This window comes from Neomonachus schauinslandi, chromosome 3 (genome assembly GCF_002201575.2).
Source record: "Neomonachus schauinslandi chromosome 3, ASM220157v2, whole genome shotgun sequence".
Classification (NCBI taxonomy): domain Eukaryota; kingdom Metazoa; phylum Chordata; class Mammalia; order Carnivora; family Phocidae; genus Neomonachus; species Neomonachus schauinslandi.
Window position 1 is genome coordinate 183,638,712 of NC_058405.1, and position 17,865 is coordinate 183,656,576.

At 37.5% G+C, this 17,865-nt stretch overlaps 1 protein-coding gene across 2 annotated transcripts in view; it reads right to left on the reverse strand.

The window, feature by feature from the left end:
* TRIP12 (thyroid hormone receptor interactor 12) overlaps positions 1-17,865 on the reverse strand; it is a 140,041-nt gene that overhangs the window by 38,933 nt on the left and 83,243 nt on the right. For both annotated transcript variants that reach the window (XM_021682990.2, XM_044913769.1), the window contains 9 exons: positions 11,774-11,922; positions 8,731-8,766; positions 8,554-8,649; positions 7,579-7,671; positions 7,219-7,380; positions 4,921-4,989; positions 4,665-4,830; positions 1,743-1,860; positions 1,466-1,622 (listed from right to left, as the gene is read on the reverse strand). In XM_021682990.2, coding sequence (XP_021538665.1) covers positions 1,466-1,622; positions 1,743-1,860; positions 4,665-4,830; positions 4,921-4,989; positions 7,219-7,380; positions 7,579-7,671; positions 8,554-8,649; positions 8,731-8,766; positions 11,774-11,922 — 1,046 coding nt within the window. The remainder of the gene's footprint in view (positions 1-1,465; positions 1,623-1,742; positions 1,861-4,664; positions 4,831-4,920; positions 4,990-7,218; positions 7,381-7,578; positions 7,672-8,553; positions 8,650-8,730; positions 8,767-11,773; positions 11,923-17,865) is intronic.

Sequence of the window (17,865 nt, forward strand, 5' to 3'; positions counted from 1 at the left end):
GATAGAAAAAATAAGTTATCTATAAAATCATAGTATCTAATTCTTAGGTTAAAATAGTATTTACATCATGGATTTTTAGCAGCCCACAAAACCTTGTTTAATCAAAATGATCCTACAAAATTATCCTTAGGTAAAAAGACTTCCCATTTAAATGACACACCTGGACCTAAGAGAGTAACCCCTAGGGTGTGCATGCGTGCACAGTACATAAATAAAATGACACACTTTGATTAACACTATTTGCTTCAGATAAGACAGCCAAAAGATGTGCTAGAATATAATAGTCCAGTCTGTGGAATTCCTACGTTAAATGAAAGACAGGACTCCTTAAGTGTTAGAGAGTAAGCTAACAGGGAAAATGCAATTAATAAGACAATGCTAAAAAGAAGGCAGCTTAATGTTAGAAACCATGGCCTGCTTACACACTAAGGTGAACAACACACATTAGACCCATCACACCTCACTTCCTCCTAAAAGCTGGCTCGGAACGTGGATACTTTTATAAGAACTTCTGATTTTATAATGTAAGTCAATGGTTTCAAAGTTGTTTTTCAAATATTCATTTTTAAAAACTAAGTGGTAAAAGACATCTTTAAAGAAGAATGTCTCTTCAAGTGTGATGCTCTAAAAAAAATTCAAATATCACAGATTGGAAAATATAGTAAGACTCAAAGCTATCTCCTATATTGAAAATATTAGTAAATGATACATGGTATTCCAAATAATGCAGTGACCTGCACTTCCTAATACAAGGCAATTTTCCTGACTTGAAATATTTCAAGGCATACTTAATATGGAAGTTAACAAAAACAATACAACCACACATAAAACCTTCACAGAAAAACACTAAATATTTTGGTGCATCTCCTTCCCTTTTACTATTGCTCTTTCTCTTATTTTGCTGAGTGCCCCAAAGAGTCATAGAATTCTGAATATTGTGTTCGTTTTTCATATCCCACTTTATGTCATTAAAATTTATCCCATTAACATCTGGACTACATATGAGGCTAGCTGGTATCAAAACTTAATTAACCATTTCACCTAGACTTCAATACTAAAATTGTTCCCATGTTTTTGTTCTTAAAAGTGTGCTGAGAAACAGCTATTTGTATGTAAGTCTTTGCTTATGGGAGGCATCTTCTGGGTAGGAAACAGAAGGGACTTTGAAAACATATAGCCTGACTCCTCCAATGTTTCCTTTTAGAAATGAGGAAACTATGGAACAAAGAACTTAAATTACTTGCTCCAAGTCAATCGGGTAGTTAGCAGCAGAAGCAGGACTAGAACATCATGTTTTCTGACCTGAACAGAAATGAGGACCTTGTTCTCAGGAGACAAAATGAGAGAATCTTGAGTTAATTCAAAATTGAGCACATTTAAGTACACATATCCACCTCCCCACTCCATCCCTACGCCCACTCTCCGCCAAAATAGACATATTTAAACGGTACGATGAAACTACTACCTCAATGATCCGGCTGTCAATCCTGTTATAGGGATGCCAAAGGCCTCGGTCGTCACGCCACTGCCATATCGCGCCATCTGTGTTCTGCGCATTTCCCTTCTTCAGCATGGTATCAACTGCAAAAATGCCTTCTTTTGGTAAACATGGCATAAGTTCGCTGAAAACAAAAGTGCAATTATTTCATTAAGTAGCTTCCTGAACTATTAGTAAATGAAAGAGCTCTAAAGTAAAATACCCGCGAATAAGCCACTGTTGTTATTATTAGCCCAATCGTTACCAAATCAGAGATGTCAGTTCATATAGTTCTTGAGGACTTCGTGGAACAAGATCAATCTGTTCTTGACAGCTTCCATTAGCGGCACCGCACAGGAGAAAGTGAAGTGTCTCTGCAATGTCTGTAGAACCAATAACAGAAACCACAAACCCATGAAACCAGTTATATTACCTAATTTAAAAGACAATCATTCCCATGGGGGGAAAAACAATCAGAAGTATTTTCTTACAGTCAACTATACATGAATAAACAGTAAAAAAATTTATTTTCTTATAAAGCAATATACTATAGGAATTAAAAAGCCAAATGAGCTCTAATGAAAACCTAAAAAGAAATTTATGAAAATTTTAAGAACTTCTTTCTTTAGGCTTCAGTCTGAGTCCTAGTTGGACATTTAAACAAAACTCCATGCCAGAGTATTCAGGAATTTTTTTATTTTGTTTTTGGTTTTATTTGTGTTTGAAGAACACAGTGCTCTGTTCAAAAGTGCAGTTAACATACCTTTTTTTTGCATTTAAAAAAAATTTTTATTATGTTATGTTAATCACCATACATTACATCATTAGTTTTTGATGTAGTGATCCACGATTCATTGTTTGCGTATAACACCCAGTGCTCCATGCAGAACGTGCCCTCTTTAATACCCATCACCAGGCTAACCCATCCCCCCACCCCCTCCCCTCTAGAACACTCAGTTTGTTTCTCAGTGTCCATAGTCTCTCATGGTTCATCTTTCCCTCCGATTTCCACCCCCGTCATTTTTACTTCCTACTATTTTTTTTTTTAACATGTAATGTATTATTTGTTTCAGAGGTACAGGTCTGTGATTCAACAGTCTTACACAATTCACAGCGCTCACCATAGCACATACCCTCCCCAGTGTCTATCACTCAGCCACCCCATCCCTTCCACCCCCCACCACTCCAGCAATCCTCAGTTTGTTTCCTGAGATTTAAGTCAACATACATTTTAATCCCCGATTCAAATATATTTGTCTTTAATTTAAATATACTGAAAATGGTTGGTCAACACAATAAAATGTAGAAATTAGAAGCATCTGAAAATTACCATACTGTGGTCAGGAAGTAATTACCTTAAACACAAGCATGCCAACTTAATACAAAGGTCATTAACATATTCTCTACCTTAAGTTTCTAATGCCAGAAGACATCAGTTTATAGAGGGATTTGTATGAAAACCAGCCTGATGCAAGAACACTGTGACATGAGGAAGTTCCCATTATCCACAGGTTTAGTCATTCAAATAACTAAAAGTACAGATGGGGCTGGGTCTTTGTTGTGGCTGGGTTCCTGCAAATACTGTACATTTGCAAAATATAAACATTTTGTTGAAGTGTTTTGATAATAATCATTAAGTTCTGTTATCGAGGAAAGTATTAACTACTGATTTGGGCAAAAGTGTGGACAGTTAATTTACTGCCCCACATAAATTTCACTGACAGTAATTAAAAATATTTTAAATTTCTTGAAAAAGTACAGTTTTGCCAACTTTCTTAAGAAATGTGAATACATGGCAATGTTACATTATAAGGATTCTTTTAAGTTTTTTTTTTTTTTTTTTTTTTAAAGAGATCAGAGGGTGACAACATGTTTCCTTTGTGTTACTGCTGAACAAAGAAAATCTAAGTCTAGTGGCCTCCAAGTGACAAATGTATGGCAAACTTCATGGAGTAAGCAAAGGGGAAAATAGTCATCATAAGGAGAAAAAGAAAAAGAAAAGGAAAAAAATCCAAAATAATAAAGCAAAACAAAAGTCAGTGAACAATTTCCCAAACTCTTTTTTAGAGAAATGCTGTGCCAGGCGGTAACAAGAAAAAAATCTGTACTCAACCTTCGGGAGATGGTCGGCATGGCAAAATTCAAAGGGCTCCTAGGGATTTTAATAAGCAACATGCACTGCGACTACTCAAGACACAAAGTTAAACCTTTCCCCAACTTCTCACTTTGTTCATGACATAAGCTGTGCAATTTTCTCTGGAATACCAAGTTTAGGAGTGATTCAGTGCTTTAAGAGGTAGCTTTTCAATAAAACATCTCAACAACACGACTTTCCTGCAAAATGTTGGGCCAATGTTCTAATTCATAAGAAACGTGACTAAATATAAAGAATGTAACATTCTATGAAATATTTTATTCTGAGACAGTGATAGCAGAGGCTGTTTTGTCACTGAATACCATCACTAACGCCCCCACGGTGATATCCTCAGAGATAAGAATGAAAAATACAAAATTACCCATGCGTTCCTATATGCATTCCATATAAATGTGATCAACACTCTAGCTGCAATAATCCTAACATACAGGTGTGTTTTATGAAGCCCACTGTCTTCTGACATTACCTTGCAAAAGCTACGGTTTATGAGAGAACTGCAAGAGCAGTATAGCAGTGCCGTAAAACTGTATGGATGGTAAGGTTGAGAAGGGCTTGGGAAATACAAAGGCAGCAAAGATGAGAGAAATTCATCCGTGCAAATAAGTTTCAAACTTCTGAGGGATGAAAAGCACTGTGGAATCAGATAAACTGCTGGAAAAATTCTAGAACGGGCAGAACGGACTACCGAGGAGCAGAAGGCAGGCCGCTACTGGTAACACAGAACTCCGAATTCTCCTGATGAAGCATCACTACATAACTGCTATTGGAGAGAAGGCAATATCTTGCATTTTTAGCCCTAGAACCACCAAGGATAAAATTTTAATATACTAGAGACGTTACGAATTGCACAGAAAGCACTACCATGCTGTCCCCACACAAATTTGTCATACATCAACAGTTTTCTTCCTCTACTCTCCAGCATCTATGCTATTAGCAAGCTCCTCTACTTGCCTAGGTTGATTTTATTTATCAATAAACACTTCTGAAAAACCCACTTCTCTTGCCTGAAGTAGGATAACAAGTGGCACTTACTTTGCTTCATAAGTTGGACAGCTAAAGTTGGGCAGTTGGAACACATCAGAGAAAACATGCGAACCACCATAATGAACATCCCAGAACTTAAAATGGGTGGAGTCACTACCAATAGCTGTTGAACATTTGTAAGCAGATCTTTAGAGGCAACCTGCTGGAGTAAATTCTTCACAAACAGAAGAGAAAAGATACTGTTATATCGTGATTCAACAATTTAACAATTTCATGAAAATACCACCAAAGATTAAATGTTTACCTCCTCATGTTGGAAGTTGTCCACTAGACGTGCAAAACAAAGGCAAGTGCTTTCGACTGACTTTTTGTCCTATTTTTTATAGAAGGAATAAAGTTTATTAATATAAAATATATCACTGTCTTACATCACTACCTAATTTTCTTCCTAACCCCAAACTGCTCAAGGCCGGCTCAGTTACATGTGAGCCTTGAAAATATCCAATGAGCCTAAGCAAGGTACAATCAGTAACCATCACGATTTCAAAGCAAACAAAATCATACTGAGAGAATTTCTCTCCTCTGTTAAGACCCCAATAAATAAGAGTAAATATACAGAAAAGAAACAACTTTTATGCTTCTGGAATTTCAATACTTAACCACAAATTAAAATAAACATCATTCTAAAAAAGCATTCCCATTTTTAAAACATGCATACACTAGAAAGTTGGAAACAGTTCAGTATATATATGTGTGTGAACCAGAGGCTTACTGATGTGAGAAACTAGGTGTCAATTTGCTAAATTCACTATGAAAACAATGTAGAAATACTATTACAGTGGCCTCGTTGAGAAAACATATGAAATATCCTTATAAAAATGGAAAGAACAATTTAACGGCTTAGTAAGTCTTTTCATAGTGTTCTTTTGTTCCTAAATGATAAATGGGTTTCTGATATAAAAACCAGACTGGCTTATACAAAATTGAGAATAATTCTGGTATCATAAAAGCCCTATACCTTCACTATCAGTACTTAAGTCTAGAAAGGGTGCTACAAATAATAACATGCCCAACAATTTAACTTTGCTGATTCTCATGTTTTTTTCCAAAATAAGGTACTGAAATCACACCTAAATAGAGAATGTATTTCTAACCCCGATAAGCACAGGTTATCTCAGCCTACCAAGTTTTTTTTATTTGAAAGAGTGCGCGTGCACATGAGAGGAGGGAAGAGCAGAGGGAGAGGCAGAAGCAGACTCCACTGAGCAGGGAGCCCAATACAGGACCCTGAGATCATGACCCAAGCCAAAAGGCAGACACTTAACCGACTAAGCCACCCAGGCACCCATCAGCCCATTAAGTTTTTAAAATTAAATAAGCAAACAGGGCCGCCTGGGTAGCTCAGTCGGTTAAGCGTCTGCCTTCAGCTCGGGTCATGATCCTGGGGTCCTGGGATCCAACCTCGCATCGGGCTCCCTGCTCAGCGGGAAGCCTGCTTCTCCCTCTCCCACTCCCCCTGCTTGTGTTCCTTCTCTCACTTTGTCTCTATCAAATAAATCTTAAAAAAAAAAATTGTTTTTTAAATAAGCAAACAATGAATGGCACAACTTGTATCTTGATCATCTTAGAAGCAAAACATTTCAGAGTGATTCAATCTTTTTTATAGCTCTCTTACGTAAATCTCTATATAACGTATTCTCTGTACCAAATTTTCCGAAGAAGATTTTAAACACACTTTGCAAAGGTGACTTGGGAGGGGAGTCCAATTTCTAGGGATGCCTGGGTGGCTCAGATGGTTAAGCACCTGACTCTTGATTTCAGCTCTGGTCACAATCTCAGGGTCATGAGATGGAGCCCCGCACCGGGCTCCGTGCTCAGCTTGGAGTCCACCTGAGATTCTCTCTCTCTCCCTCTGCCTCTATCCCTCCCCCCACTCGCTTGTGCACTCTCTCTCTCTCTCAAAATAAAATCTTCAAGAGTCCGATTTCTAAAAATCTTTTTTAGCAATAACATTTTAAGATATTAATTTATATTAAAAGAAAATTCAATTTCTCTACAATGAGGCTTAAGCTTAACTCATTGTCCTCCACGCCAGATTCTGTAAGCCCTGCTTCTCATCCTCCATCACCTGGTGTGCCAATTCCATCTCCTAAATAACTGCTCCTGATCTTCTCCAACTTCAGACAGTCAGTTTGCAGTGTCATCTCGCCTCTGATCTTAGCCCAAATCCTCCTAGTCTTTCCTGCAGAACCCAATACCTTAGAGGAGAGATGATCGCCCCAAAAGGAAACTCTGATCATATCACATAGTAAACACTCAATGTTTGCTGAAATAACAAACTCATCCCTTAACGTCAAAATACATGAAGATATCAAACATATGACATGCTGTCAGTTGGATAAATCCATCAAATTGTATAAAATAACCTAGTATGGTACATGACTGGAAAACACGGGAAAAAAAAAAAACCAAACCAAAACATGAATCAGAATATTTCCAATTTATATATCCAGTTGGAAGACTTAAAACCCTAGATGAAACTGGCATTTAAAAAAACATAGTAAAAATGTTTTACGGCACATAAAATAGGTTCATGTTTTACCTGATGGGTTAGCCTTTGGGTAAGCAATGGGAGGGAATCTGCCACAAAATGAAATTCATCTGGCGTGATACTCTGGCAGCAATTGGCTGCAATTGCTAGTGCATTTCTTTGGGCATTTATGCTGAAGAATTCTAGATACAGCAAGCAGTCTGCCAAACCACCCTAAAATATAGAAAACTGTTAAAGTGAAGAAATACCCTCTAACAGCAATTAAAAAAAAAAACAGTACTAAAAAGTCTAGCGCCATCACTTTGGAAACAGCACGTGTACCTTACAGATACTGCAGGTGAGGGGCTAGCACAAATGTGGATCTAAAATCCAACCTGAAATGAAACCGAGTCCTGCAGCAGCAGCACTTACCGCCTGTAGAATGGCTTTACTGTGTCTTCGGGACAACATCTCCAAGGCAGTCAGGGCCTGCTCCGCCACATCGATACACTGAATAACCTGCAGCTGAGGACAGAGAAATAGGTAACTTAAGGCCATCATTCAAGTGCCTTTCCAGGCGCTTACCTTCTACACGAATAAACACAGTATTTTCTCTCATTTCCATCAATATATACACTGCCTCTAACATGAAACCCACCATAGGAAAGCAGTGATTTAGGAGCTTAAGCTATAACAGTCAATACAGTTTCCTTCCAACTACTTTGTTCTGTTTTAAGACAGAAAAATAGATTTTATATAAAGAATAAACTAAATCCAATTAGGCTAACTTTCAATCTTTCTATTTATAATAAATGGGTTGTTTTATATAACAAATTTTAAAAGTTCAAGTTTTACACTTACACCATATTCCAAGGTTATCGGATAAGGCCAATTTTATTATACATTAAAAAGAAAAAGGCCCTTAAAACAGACCAAAAACAACCTACCACAGACCATATGAAAAAATTTTCTTTCTCCACTGACTCACTTTATGACCTTGAACAAGGCACTTTGTCTCAGCCTTCTCAGCTGTAAAATGAGGGTATAAATAGCTATCAACTTCACTGGGATATTTTCTAGAAATAATGAGATTATTTTAATCAAGTGCTTTAAGTTCTTCTCTGAAAGATTTTATATTCATGTGGTAAATGTCATCATTAAAAATCATAAAACTGAAATGATTCTATAAATGCTTTATTAGCATCAACTTTAAACTACTGGTCTGCTAAACACAAAGTATTTTTCTGGAATCTTGGCTAAAAAATATACTTTGACTAGATAATGAATAAAAAGTCTTTTAAGGTGGCCTTACAATTCGATGTACTACTTTAGAATTCAGAAGTCCAGAGTCTTCAACTTGATTCCCCTAGGCCTGCTTTCGAACAAGCTGAGCAAAAGCAGGATTACCTTTTCTAAAAAGACGGGAATTGCATCTACTACAACAGCAGATGATCGAGGAAGTGCTTCCATCATGTATGTTAAGGCTCGACAAGCATGGTTCATCTAGAAAACAAGGCAGCACTTTTACTCAATAAGAACTCAAAATTTAAGTTAAAAAAAAAAAAAAAAACACCACATACTTACAATATCGAAATTATGCTCCATCTGAAGTAATGTTATCTGTTAAAAAAAAAAAAAAAAAAGATAACTATTAGAAGCTATCTCTACCCTTAGAGAAGTCCTAGAGGAATGGTTTCTTCCTCTGTGTCACCTGAAATGGAAAGTATTAGTCAAGACCTTATTCTTATAAAAATAGTATCAAGTTAAAACCTAGCACACATACAAAAGAAACGATTATATTAAGGATGGCATGATGCTCTGTCTTGGGAACTTTACTAGATAATCATCACCTCTCAACATCCAGGTCAGAAACAAAGCCTTCCTGTTGCTTACAACCAACTGTTCTGGTGCCTGTAGCCCTCTCTCAGATGCCCGTTTAACAGACATCAATAAATACTTCATACCTAAAGAAACAGACCAGCAATGCCCTGGCATTTGTTAACAACTGTCCGGACAGACTCAAGACCACTGCTTCAACTCCTGTGAATAAGCTTCTCTACAAGTTGAGCTAAACACCATTTAACACAGCTGTAAACTTCAAACACATTATTGATCACATCAGAAACTAATTATGCACTAATTAAAACCCAAATTAATATTATTGTGCAAATGCATGAGTGAGTCTAAATACTGGATTTATTTTAGTTTCTCTTGTGGACAAGACCTTAAGCAGATTTCAGCCATGTTTTTCAAAGGCAGAAATTCAAAACTGCTAGGGATATATATGTACTCCATCCTCCTGAAGCAGTCAAAGCTACCAAAGAAATTTCCTATTTGGGGAAGCAATCATTCACTGTCTTCTAGTTCAATGGAAAATTTTAAATGCACTGAATTTAAGCTATAAAGTACCCTTCAAATAAATGTATTTAACAACGAACATCAGATATTCTAATACAATATTCACTTAATAGGAGTGCCTTCCTGGGATGCCTGGGTGGCTCAGTCGTTAAGTGTCTGCCTTCGGCTCAGGTCATGATCCCAGGTCCTGGGATCAAGCCATGCATCGGGCTCCTTGCTCAGACGGGAGCCTGCTTCTCCCTCTCCCACTCCCCCTGCTTGTGTTCCCTCTCTTGCTGTGTCTGTCAAATAAATAAATAAAATCTTAAAAAAAAAAAAAAAAAAATAGGAGTGCCTTCTCAGCTCTGAATTATGCTGGTTAAAGTATATCTACATACTCAAGGTCCTGATCACTTTTTTTTGTTAGAACACACACACACTCCCCATTTTGGGGTTCAATGGAATTCAAATCACCTACAACCAGTCATTTAAAACACCCACTGTAGATTGAAAGGGGTTGTCACGGTAACAGGAAAAGTAACAAGTTCTCCAATTCTGAAGATGGAATGAACATTATAAGACCATGTTTGGGAAGAACTGCTTTAATTGATTCCTTTTCAACAAAAATTACTATGGTCACACAAGTGAATGGTGACGGATGGATATATATTCACAATATTCAATTTTGATAGAAGATAAATCTGGCCAATTCATTAACAACAGTCAGTATTAATAGCAGGAGCTGACTTCCAGAAGGTCTATTAAGCACTTAAATCTAATAAACATCCAGCAAATTAAGTAAATTAGATTATGTGTCAACATTTGTGCTTAGATTTAACAGCATCTTTATTCAACTAATAAAAACCGCATTTTATATAGTATAAACCTAGTTTTTTTTTTTTTTTTAAAGATTTTATTTATTTATTTGGCAGAGAGAGACACAGCAAGAGAGGGAACACAAGCAAGGGAAAAGTGGGAGAGTTGGAGAAGCAGGCTTCCCGCTGAGCAGGGAGCCCAATGTGGGGCTCAATCCCAGGGCCCTGGGATCATGAGCTGAGCTGAAGGCAGACGCTTAACGACTGAGCCACCCAGGCACCCCCCTGTTATTATTTTTTAATAAACAATAACATCAACAAAACAAAACAGTTTAATTCAGGAAACAAAACCAGCTCCTGGGGAAATGGGGAAGGGGGAGCATGAATATGGATATAGGCAAAATATAAAAACACAAAAACAAATACTACTTTCATTAAACATTCAGAAATCAACATGCCAGCCCTCATTAGAGTGGAACTGGTAATAGTTAAATGCCAGTTCTCACTATCCAGGTCTGCATGGCAGAAAGTGAAGAAAGTGGTCCATCCTTCTCATCCCTTGCCAGAGCTAAGCTATCCAACAAGAACAGACAAAATAAAGACTATGTCACCTTGTGTTTCAATGACCTTCATTCAACTGTCTCCACAATTTGATAGTGAGATCAACTGAGACAATCTGATAAATCAACCGTATTTGTCAACTTCATTTGCTATGTGAACAAAGACTTAACATGATACTTGGTTTTAATTTCCAATATACTCATATGCTCTGAGTATATTCATGATGTTTATGTTAGTCTTTTGTTAGTGTTTCACTCAGACTTAAATTTTAATTTTCAATTATAGCCGATCTCTTTCATCTTGAACTAAGACAACTACCAAGTGTTATTTAAGACTCACTGTGCTCAGGGGCCTACATTTAGTAGTGGCAATTTCTGTTCCCGTTGTTTTCCCATTAAAAAGCTTAAGCAATTAAGATGTTAATAAGTTCTAAACATCAAGTCCCGACTGTGTTGAAAACTCACTAAAAGGTTTTGTTTCTTTTTATTTTTACTGAACATAAAACCTAAGCTGGACGGATCCACGTGCTATTCTCACTCGAAGGTGCTGCTGTTGCACCCAATTACCAAACACAAAACCTTTGTGGCCCACAAAGACAACCCACAAGTGAGCTGCTTATTACTGGCCATGTATCACCAGTTTAAAAGAGAAAGCATCAAAGTTTAGGTATCACCTGATGGGGCAAACAACTTAAAGTTTAGAACCAGTCATTTTAAGTATCAAGAAATAGTAGTTTTAGAAGTCGTTTAGAAAATTTACGAATGCATCATTAGCAATCACTGACAAGATCTAGAAGCATGAAGTAAAAGCACGAAGCCACACTCTACTATCTTTTAGTTCAAACCGTGTAAATAATAATCATCCTTTGGCAGCATTCATAGAATGGAGGTAAAATGAGGGGCAAACTCTCTTACCAAAGCTGGAACGACACTCTTGACAGGAAACCCTCCCAGCGTCTCCTCATTTCCCATAACCAATAACTGACACATTTCAATAACTGCCTGGAGTTGCTGGCTTTCATCACTTGCTTGTAGTCCTTGCAGAAGCTGCTGGGCCTTGGAGCCTTCAGAGGGAGGGAAAAAAATCATTACTTTTAAACATTTAAGGAAATTATTAGTAGGTCTAAGCTGTGACTCTACCTGGTAGCTGGCTGCTCATCTTTCCATCCCAGTGAAAGGCTAGGTCTGTATCAGGGTTAAGACAGGCTGCTGATAACTGAAGACACAATTAAATCGGCTGAATTTATCCTACCTTACAGTGATCTCACAGTATTTATAGATTTTTGTCTTTTAATTTTTTAAAATGATACAACTGATTGGCTCTTACTAGCAAAAAGAAAAAAATATCCGTAAGACTAATATGAATTTTTACCTCTGACAGAATTACTTTTACATACAGACTGAGCAAAAGCTTTCTGCAGGAATAACAACCTGTTAAACAGTGATGCCCAGTCTTCAGTGAAAATCCACATCCTCCTGAAGTCCTGCTCAGAATAAATGGAATCCTGGTAACAGTGGGAGGGCAAGAAAATAAAGGCAAACAGAGCAATGTACCTAACAGAAGAGAATGAAGTATTTCTAAAAACAGCAAAAGACTGGCCTTTTCACCTCCTCTCATTCCCTGTGCAGATGACTTCCACTTTTAAGGCTCAAATCCAATGCCCAAAGAACTGAAAAACGCTAAGATTCAACTCCCACAGGGAAAGACTGTGGTCAGTGAGCTGGATAACATACTCAAAAATAAACTCCACAAAGGTGTTCCAAATTTTCATGAACACCTTCCTACTTGAAACCATGATTAACTCAATTAACACTTACCAAATTACAGCCAATGCCACTTTTAAGCCCTTCCTCTTCCTACACCTTCTCAGATTCCTGTCTGCGTATGGGATTTGTCCACTTCCATGTCATTAGTGAAACAGCTTAGAAATGCCAAATATTTAGAAACTGTCAATGAATGTGGAATTCATATGAAAACCAAGGTGTTTTTATTTCAATTAAGTTACAGTGATCTTCCTGGAAGGCATAGCCTTTCAAAAGAGACACACGGTGATCCTTGCATTACAAGATCTATTTTTTCTCTGCTATGTAAGACTGGCTAATGAATTGCATGTAACTATTACTGCCTACCTACCTTTACCATAACTAAGAGTAAACTCAAAAATATATTGCAAAAAGTCAAATTTTCAGATGGCTGCCGTCTTTATAATTTTCAAGCTAAATAGGAGTTCCACTTAGAGGAGGCCTATCATTTTTGCGTTGAAATGTGAAAGGCAAAACAAATGAAGGGAAAGTAAACTCTTGAAAACAGAAGAATCCTCGGTTGCTTCTAGATTTGCTTTTAAATGATGAAATAGTTCATGTATTCAACTAGCACAACCACCCAAAATAGGAAAAACTAACACATCCACAGGATGTTTTATAAACATGGAAGCTGGCAATTAAAGGACAGACATCATGTTAGCATGATCAAAAGATACCACTGAACCTTAAACCAAACTGAAAATGACAATAACAAGCAAAAGCCATAATTTATGCTCTGATCAGTCAATTTTGGTTTTAGAGTCACTTATACTCTTAAAAATTACTAAGGAGCCCCAAAGCACCTTTGTCTATGTGACTTATATCTAACTTATATTTATAAATGCATCTGGGATTAAGAGAGAAAAACTAAATACTCGTTGATTAATTCATTACATATTAATATAAACAAAGTTTTGTGAAAACCACCATATTTTCTAAAACAAAAAAATTCACGTGATGAGCACCGTTGTAACTTTTTTGTTGCAAATCGTTTAAATGTCAGGCTTTATTAAAGAAAAACAGCAGTATGACCACCTCTGCATCTATTTGCAATTTGTGGCAACATTATTTGAGATGAAGAACGCGGAAAACATGGGCCTAGCTTTTTCACAAAAACTATTAAGAAGACATACACTTACTGGTAAAGACAGTAAAATTAATAACTTTGTTTAACAAGGGCATCCTTACATAAAAATGGAATTTTTTTTTTTAAGATTTTATTTATTTATCTGACAAGAGAGAGACACAGTGAGAGAGGGAACACAAGCAGGGGGAGTGAGAGAGGAAGCAGGCTTCCTGCCGAGCAGGGAGCCCGACGCAGGGCTCGATCCCAGCACCCTGGGATCATGACCTGAGCCGAAGGCAGATGCTTAACGACTGAGCCACAGTGGAATTATTTTTAGTAGGAGCATTTGGCATTTAAGAATACAATGACTGCTAGTGCTGTTTGGAACCACTGCTTTGATTCTTTCAATAACGTAACAACAGTTTTTACCCACCACAGCTTTTGCAACATCAACAAAATTCAAACAACAATGTAGAAAAGGAAAAACTTTACCAATCATTTAGAGTTTTGACCAATGGATTCAATGTTAGGGTCTCAGGAACCCCAAGCAAGTCACAGACCACACTTTGAGAAGCACTATCACAGATCAAGGGTTGGAAGGCAAACATTTGCTATAAAGAACCAGACAGTAACTATTTTGGGCTTTGCAAGCCATAGGGTCTCTGTTGCAACTATTCAACCCTAGCACAAAAGTAGAACAGACACTACATAACAGATAAGCATGGCTGTGTACCAATAAAACTTTAGTTATGAACACAATTTGAATTTCATTTAATTTTCACATCTCACAAAATACTATTTTTAAATTTTTTTCAGCCATTTAAAAATATAAAAATCATGCTTAGTTTATAGGCTCTATAAAACCGAGCAGGAGGCTGAATTTGGCCCTTGGGCAGGAGTTTGCCAACTGCTGATACGAACGGGAGAGAGAACCCATAGCACTTCAGAAGGAGTCACAGGAAGATGATGTTTCTGACTGAATTGGTCCCAACAGACATCCGCCCAGTTCTGGAGCTGTGAAGAGGGCTGGAGCTGAATCAGAAGTTTTGGTAAGACAGAACAAAAGCTTATGAAGTCTCATGGTGCTCAGAAGACAAAGGCCCTACAGAGGGAGGAGGCCTGCCTCAAACACACACAGCTAGTCGGTTCTACCCCCAGGACATCTGTGACATTTTGGAAACTGCATAACGAATAAAGTCCAAGTAGACAAAGAATTGCAAGGTTCTCAATCAAAACCCTAGGAGGATCACAACATACAAACAGGGATGAGCCACAGGTGAGAGGAGTCACACAAAAACTGCAATTCTGCTCAAAACAAGCTAAAGCCCCGACTAACACAAAATGATCAGCTTCTAACCCTTTATATGTCAATACAGAAAAGGGAGAAATAATGTTACGGTACATAACATTATTGAGTCTCTTCAGTTCTTTTATACAAAATGTCCAGCATATAAACAACTACTAGATATATGAAGAAACAGGAAAATGTGACTAATAATCAAGAGAGAGGGGCACCTGGGTGGCTCAGTCAGTTAAGTATCTGTCTCTTGGTTTCGGCTCAGGTCATAATCTCAGGGTCGTGAGATCAAGGCCCGCATGGCTACACACTCAGCGTGGAGTCTGCTTGAGGATTTCCTTCCCTCTCCCTCTGCCCCTGGCCCGCTTGCATGCTCTTTCTGTCTCTAAAATAAATCAATCTTTAAAAAAAAGGGGGGGGGGAGGGAGAAGAAGGGAGGGGGGAACAGAAGCAGACCACCACCATTAGAATTATAAGACTATTTTATAACAATGATTAATAAACAGCGAATATAACCTAAGATGGACAAAACAGGTAAGTATGTAAAGAAATTCAACAGAAAACTGGAATCTACAAAACAAAACCAAGTAACTGTCCAGAACTGGAAAACGTAATTATCTGAAATGGTGGGTTTATGAAGAGATTAAAGATGACAGTGGAAAAAAAGAATTAGTGAATCTGAAAACTGTCCAACAGAAAGCTTTCAAACTGGACAAAGAGAAAAAAAATAAAATAGAGCCAGAGAAATATGCTGGATGAAGCCCAAAGTTTGAAGACGTATGATCTTGATACTCCTGGAAGGAAAAGAAGAATACCTGAAGAAATAAGGAGAAAAGAGAAGTAGTAGTTCATGAGATAATGGCAAAGTATTTTCCAAAGCTGATGAAAGGTATCAAACTCAAAGATTCAAATGGTCAGTGAAACCTAAGCAAATGAAAAATAAGGCCTAATTAGGCCTAATATAGTAAATTAAAAATATTTCGAAAAAGCAAATCTTTTTTTTGACAGAGACTATGAGTCTCCATGCTGAGCACAAAGCAGAGCCCAATGAAGGCCTCGATCTCATGACCCTGATATCATGACCTGCGGGTCGAAATTAAGAGTCGGATGCTTAGCCCACTGAGCCAGCCAGGCGCCCCCAAAAAGCAAATCTTGTAAGAAGCCAGAGGAAAAAAGACATTGCCTTGAAAGGGTACCAGTAAGACTTTTAAACAGAAGACATGCAAAGTGCTAAAATGAGAATTTTATAGCTGGGGAAAATAGCATCTCAAAATTAAGGCAAATCAAGGACTTCTCAAAAGCAGAGAAAAATCATTACTAGCACCACTCATTCACCACATGGAAAAAAAAAAGTTCTTCTAAAGAGAAGTGAAACAACTCTGATTAGAAGAGAGAAACTGCAGGAAGGAATTAAGAGCACTGAAAACAGGATGTGTATGTGGACAAAGGAATATGGATAATCTAAAACAATTAGGTCCTATTGTGTTTATAACACATGTATACGTAAAACAAATTAAAACAATAGTATAAAGGATGGCAGAAGGTAAAAAGAGTGAAACTATTATACAGTTCTTATACTGATCAGGATGTGATCAAGTATTAATATAAGGTAAGCTATAATAAACCAAGGACATGCATTAAAATCTCTATAGTAACCACTAACAGACATCTTACAAGGGTATAGAACTAAAAAGTTAGAAGACAAAAACGGGTAAAAAAGGGCCCCTGGGTGGCTCAGACAGTTAAACATCTGCCTTGGGCTTGGGTCCTGATCCCAGGATCCTGGGATCGAGCCCCACATCGGGGTCCCTGCTTGGTGGGAAGCCTGCTTCTCCCTCTCCCTCTCCCTCTCCCCCTGCTTGTGCTTCCTCTCCCTCTCCCTGTCTGTCAAATAAATAAATAAATAAATCTTTAAAAAGAAGGAGGGAAAAAAAGGCACCATTCTGTTTGTTACACATGACTGGAAGAAATGCAAAATGGTACAGCTCCAAAGAGCTGATTTACAACAATTTATACCAAAGATAACGCAGGAAAAAATAAGAAAGCTGTGTTTTACTGCAACACAACCAAGACTGGAAATAACCTGAATGTCCAATAGGGGCACGCTAAATAAACCCTGCATCCCCGCAGGGGACACTAGGACTGCTCTACAAAAGGAATACGGAATCTCCTCTCTCTCTCTCTCCAGCAGCTATAGGAAGTGATCACCAAAATACTGTTAAAGGCAACCTGAAGCGTATAAAGTTTACTACTCTTATCTTAAGAAGGCAGCATGTGTGGAGCAGATAATATGAATTTGTTGTTTTCTTAAGTAAATAACAGAGGGACAAGCCATGAAAGTAACAAAGGCTATTTGTCTGGGAGGACGAAGCAGGGTAAAGGGAATAGCAAAAGAAGGTAAGACTTCCCTAAATATACCTTATTTGTAGATTAGACTTTCTAAACCGTGTAAATATCCCATAAGGATAAAATCGAAGTTAAAATTTAAAAGCAATCTCAAGAAATTAGAAGCAAATCAAGCAAATGAACCAAACCAACTTGGTGGCCTGAATAAAGAGAAGAAATCATTTCAAATGACTTTAAAATACAGAAACTTGACCACAAAATGAGCCCCCAAGAACACCAACAACAAAGACTGTTGAAAAATTAAAACTCTCAGTAATATTACTTTTGGTGTTAAGGTGGAATTTTGTATTGTAGGAGAATGCAAATTAAGTGACTATGTTACTATCATTGGGAACTGGAACTTTTGGCTTGGGAGAAAGAAGATACAAGATAAAGGCAGATAAAAACCTCGCAGCCCTAAATTTGAATTCGCATTAAAAGCAAAACTCATGATTT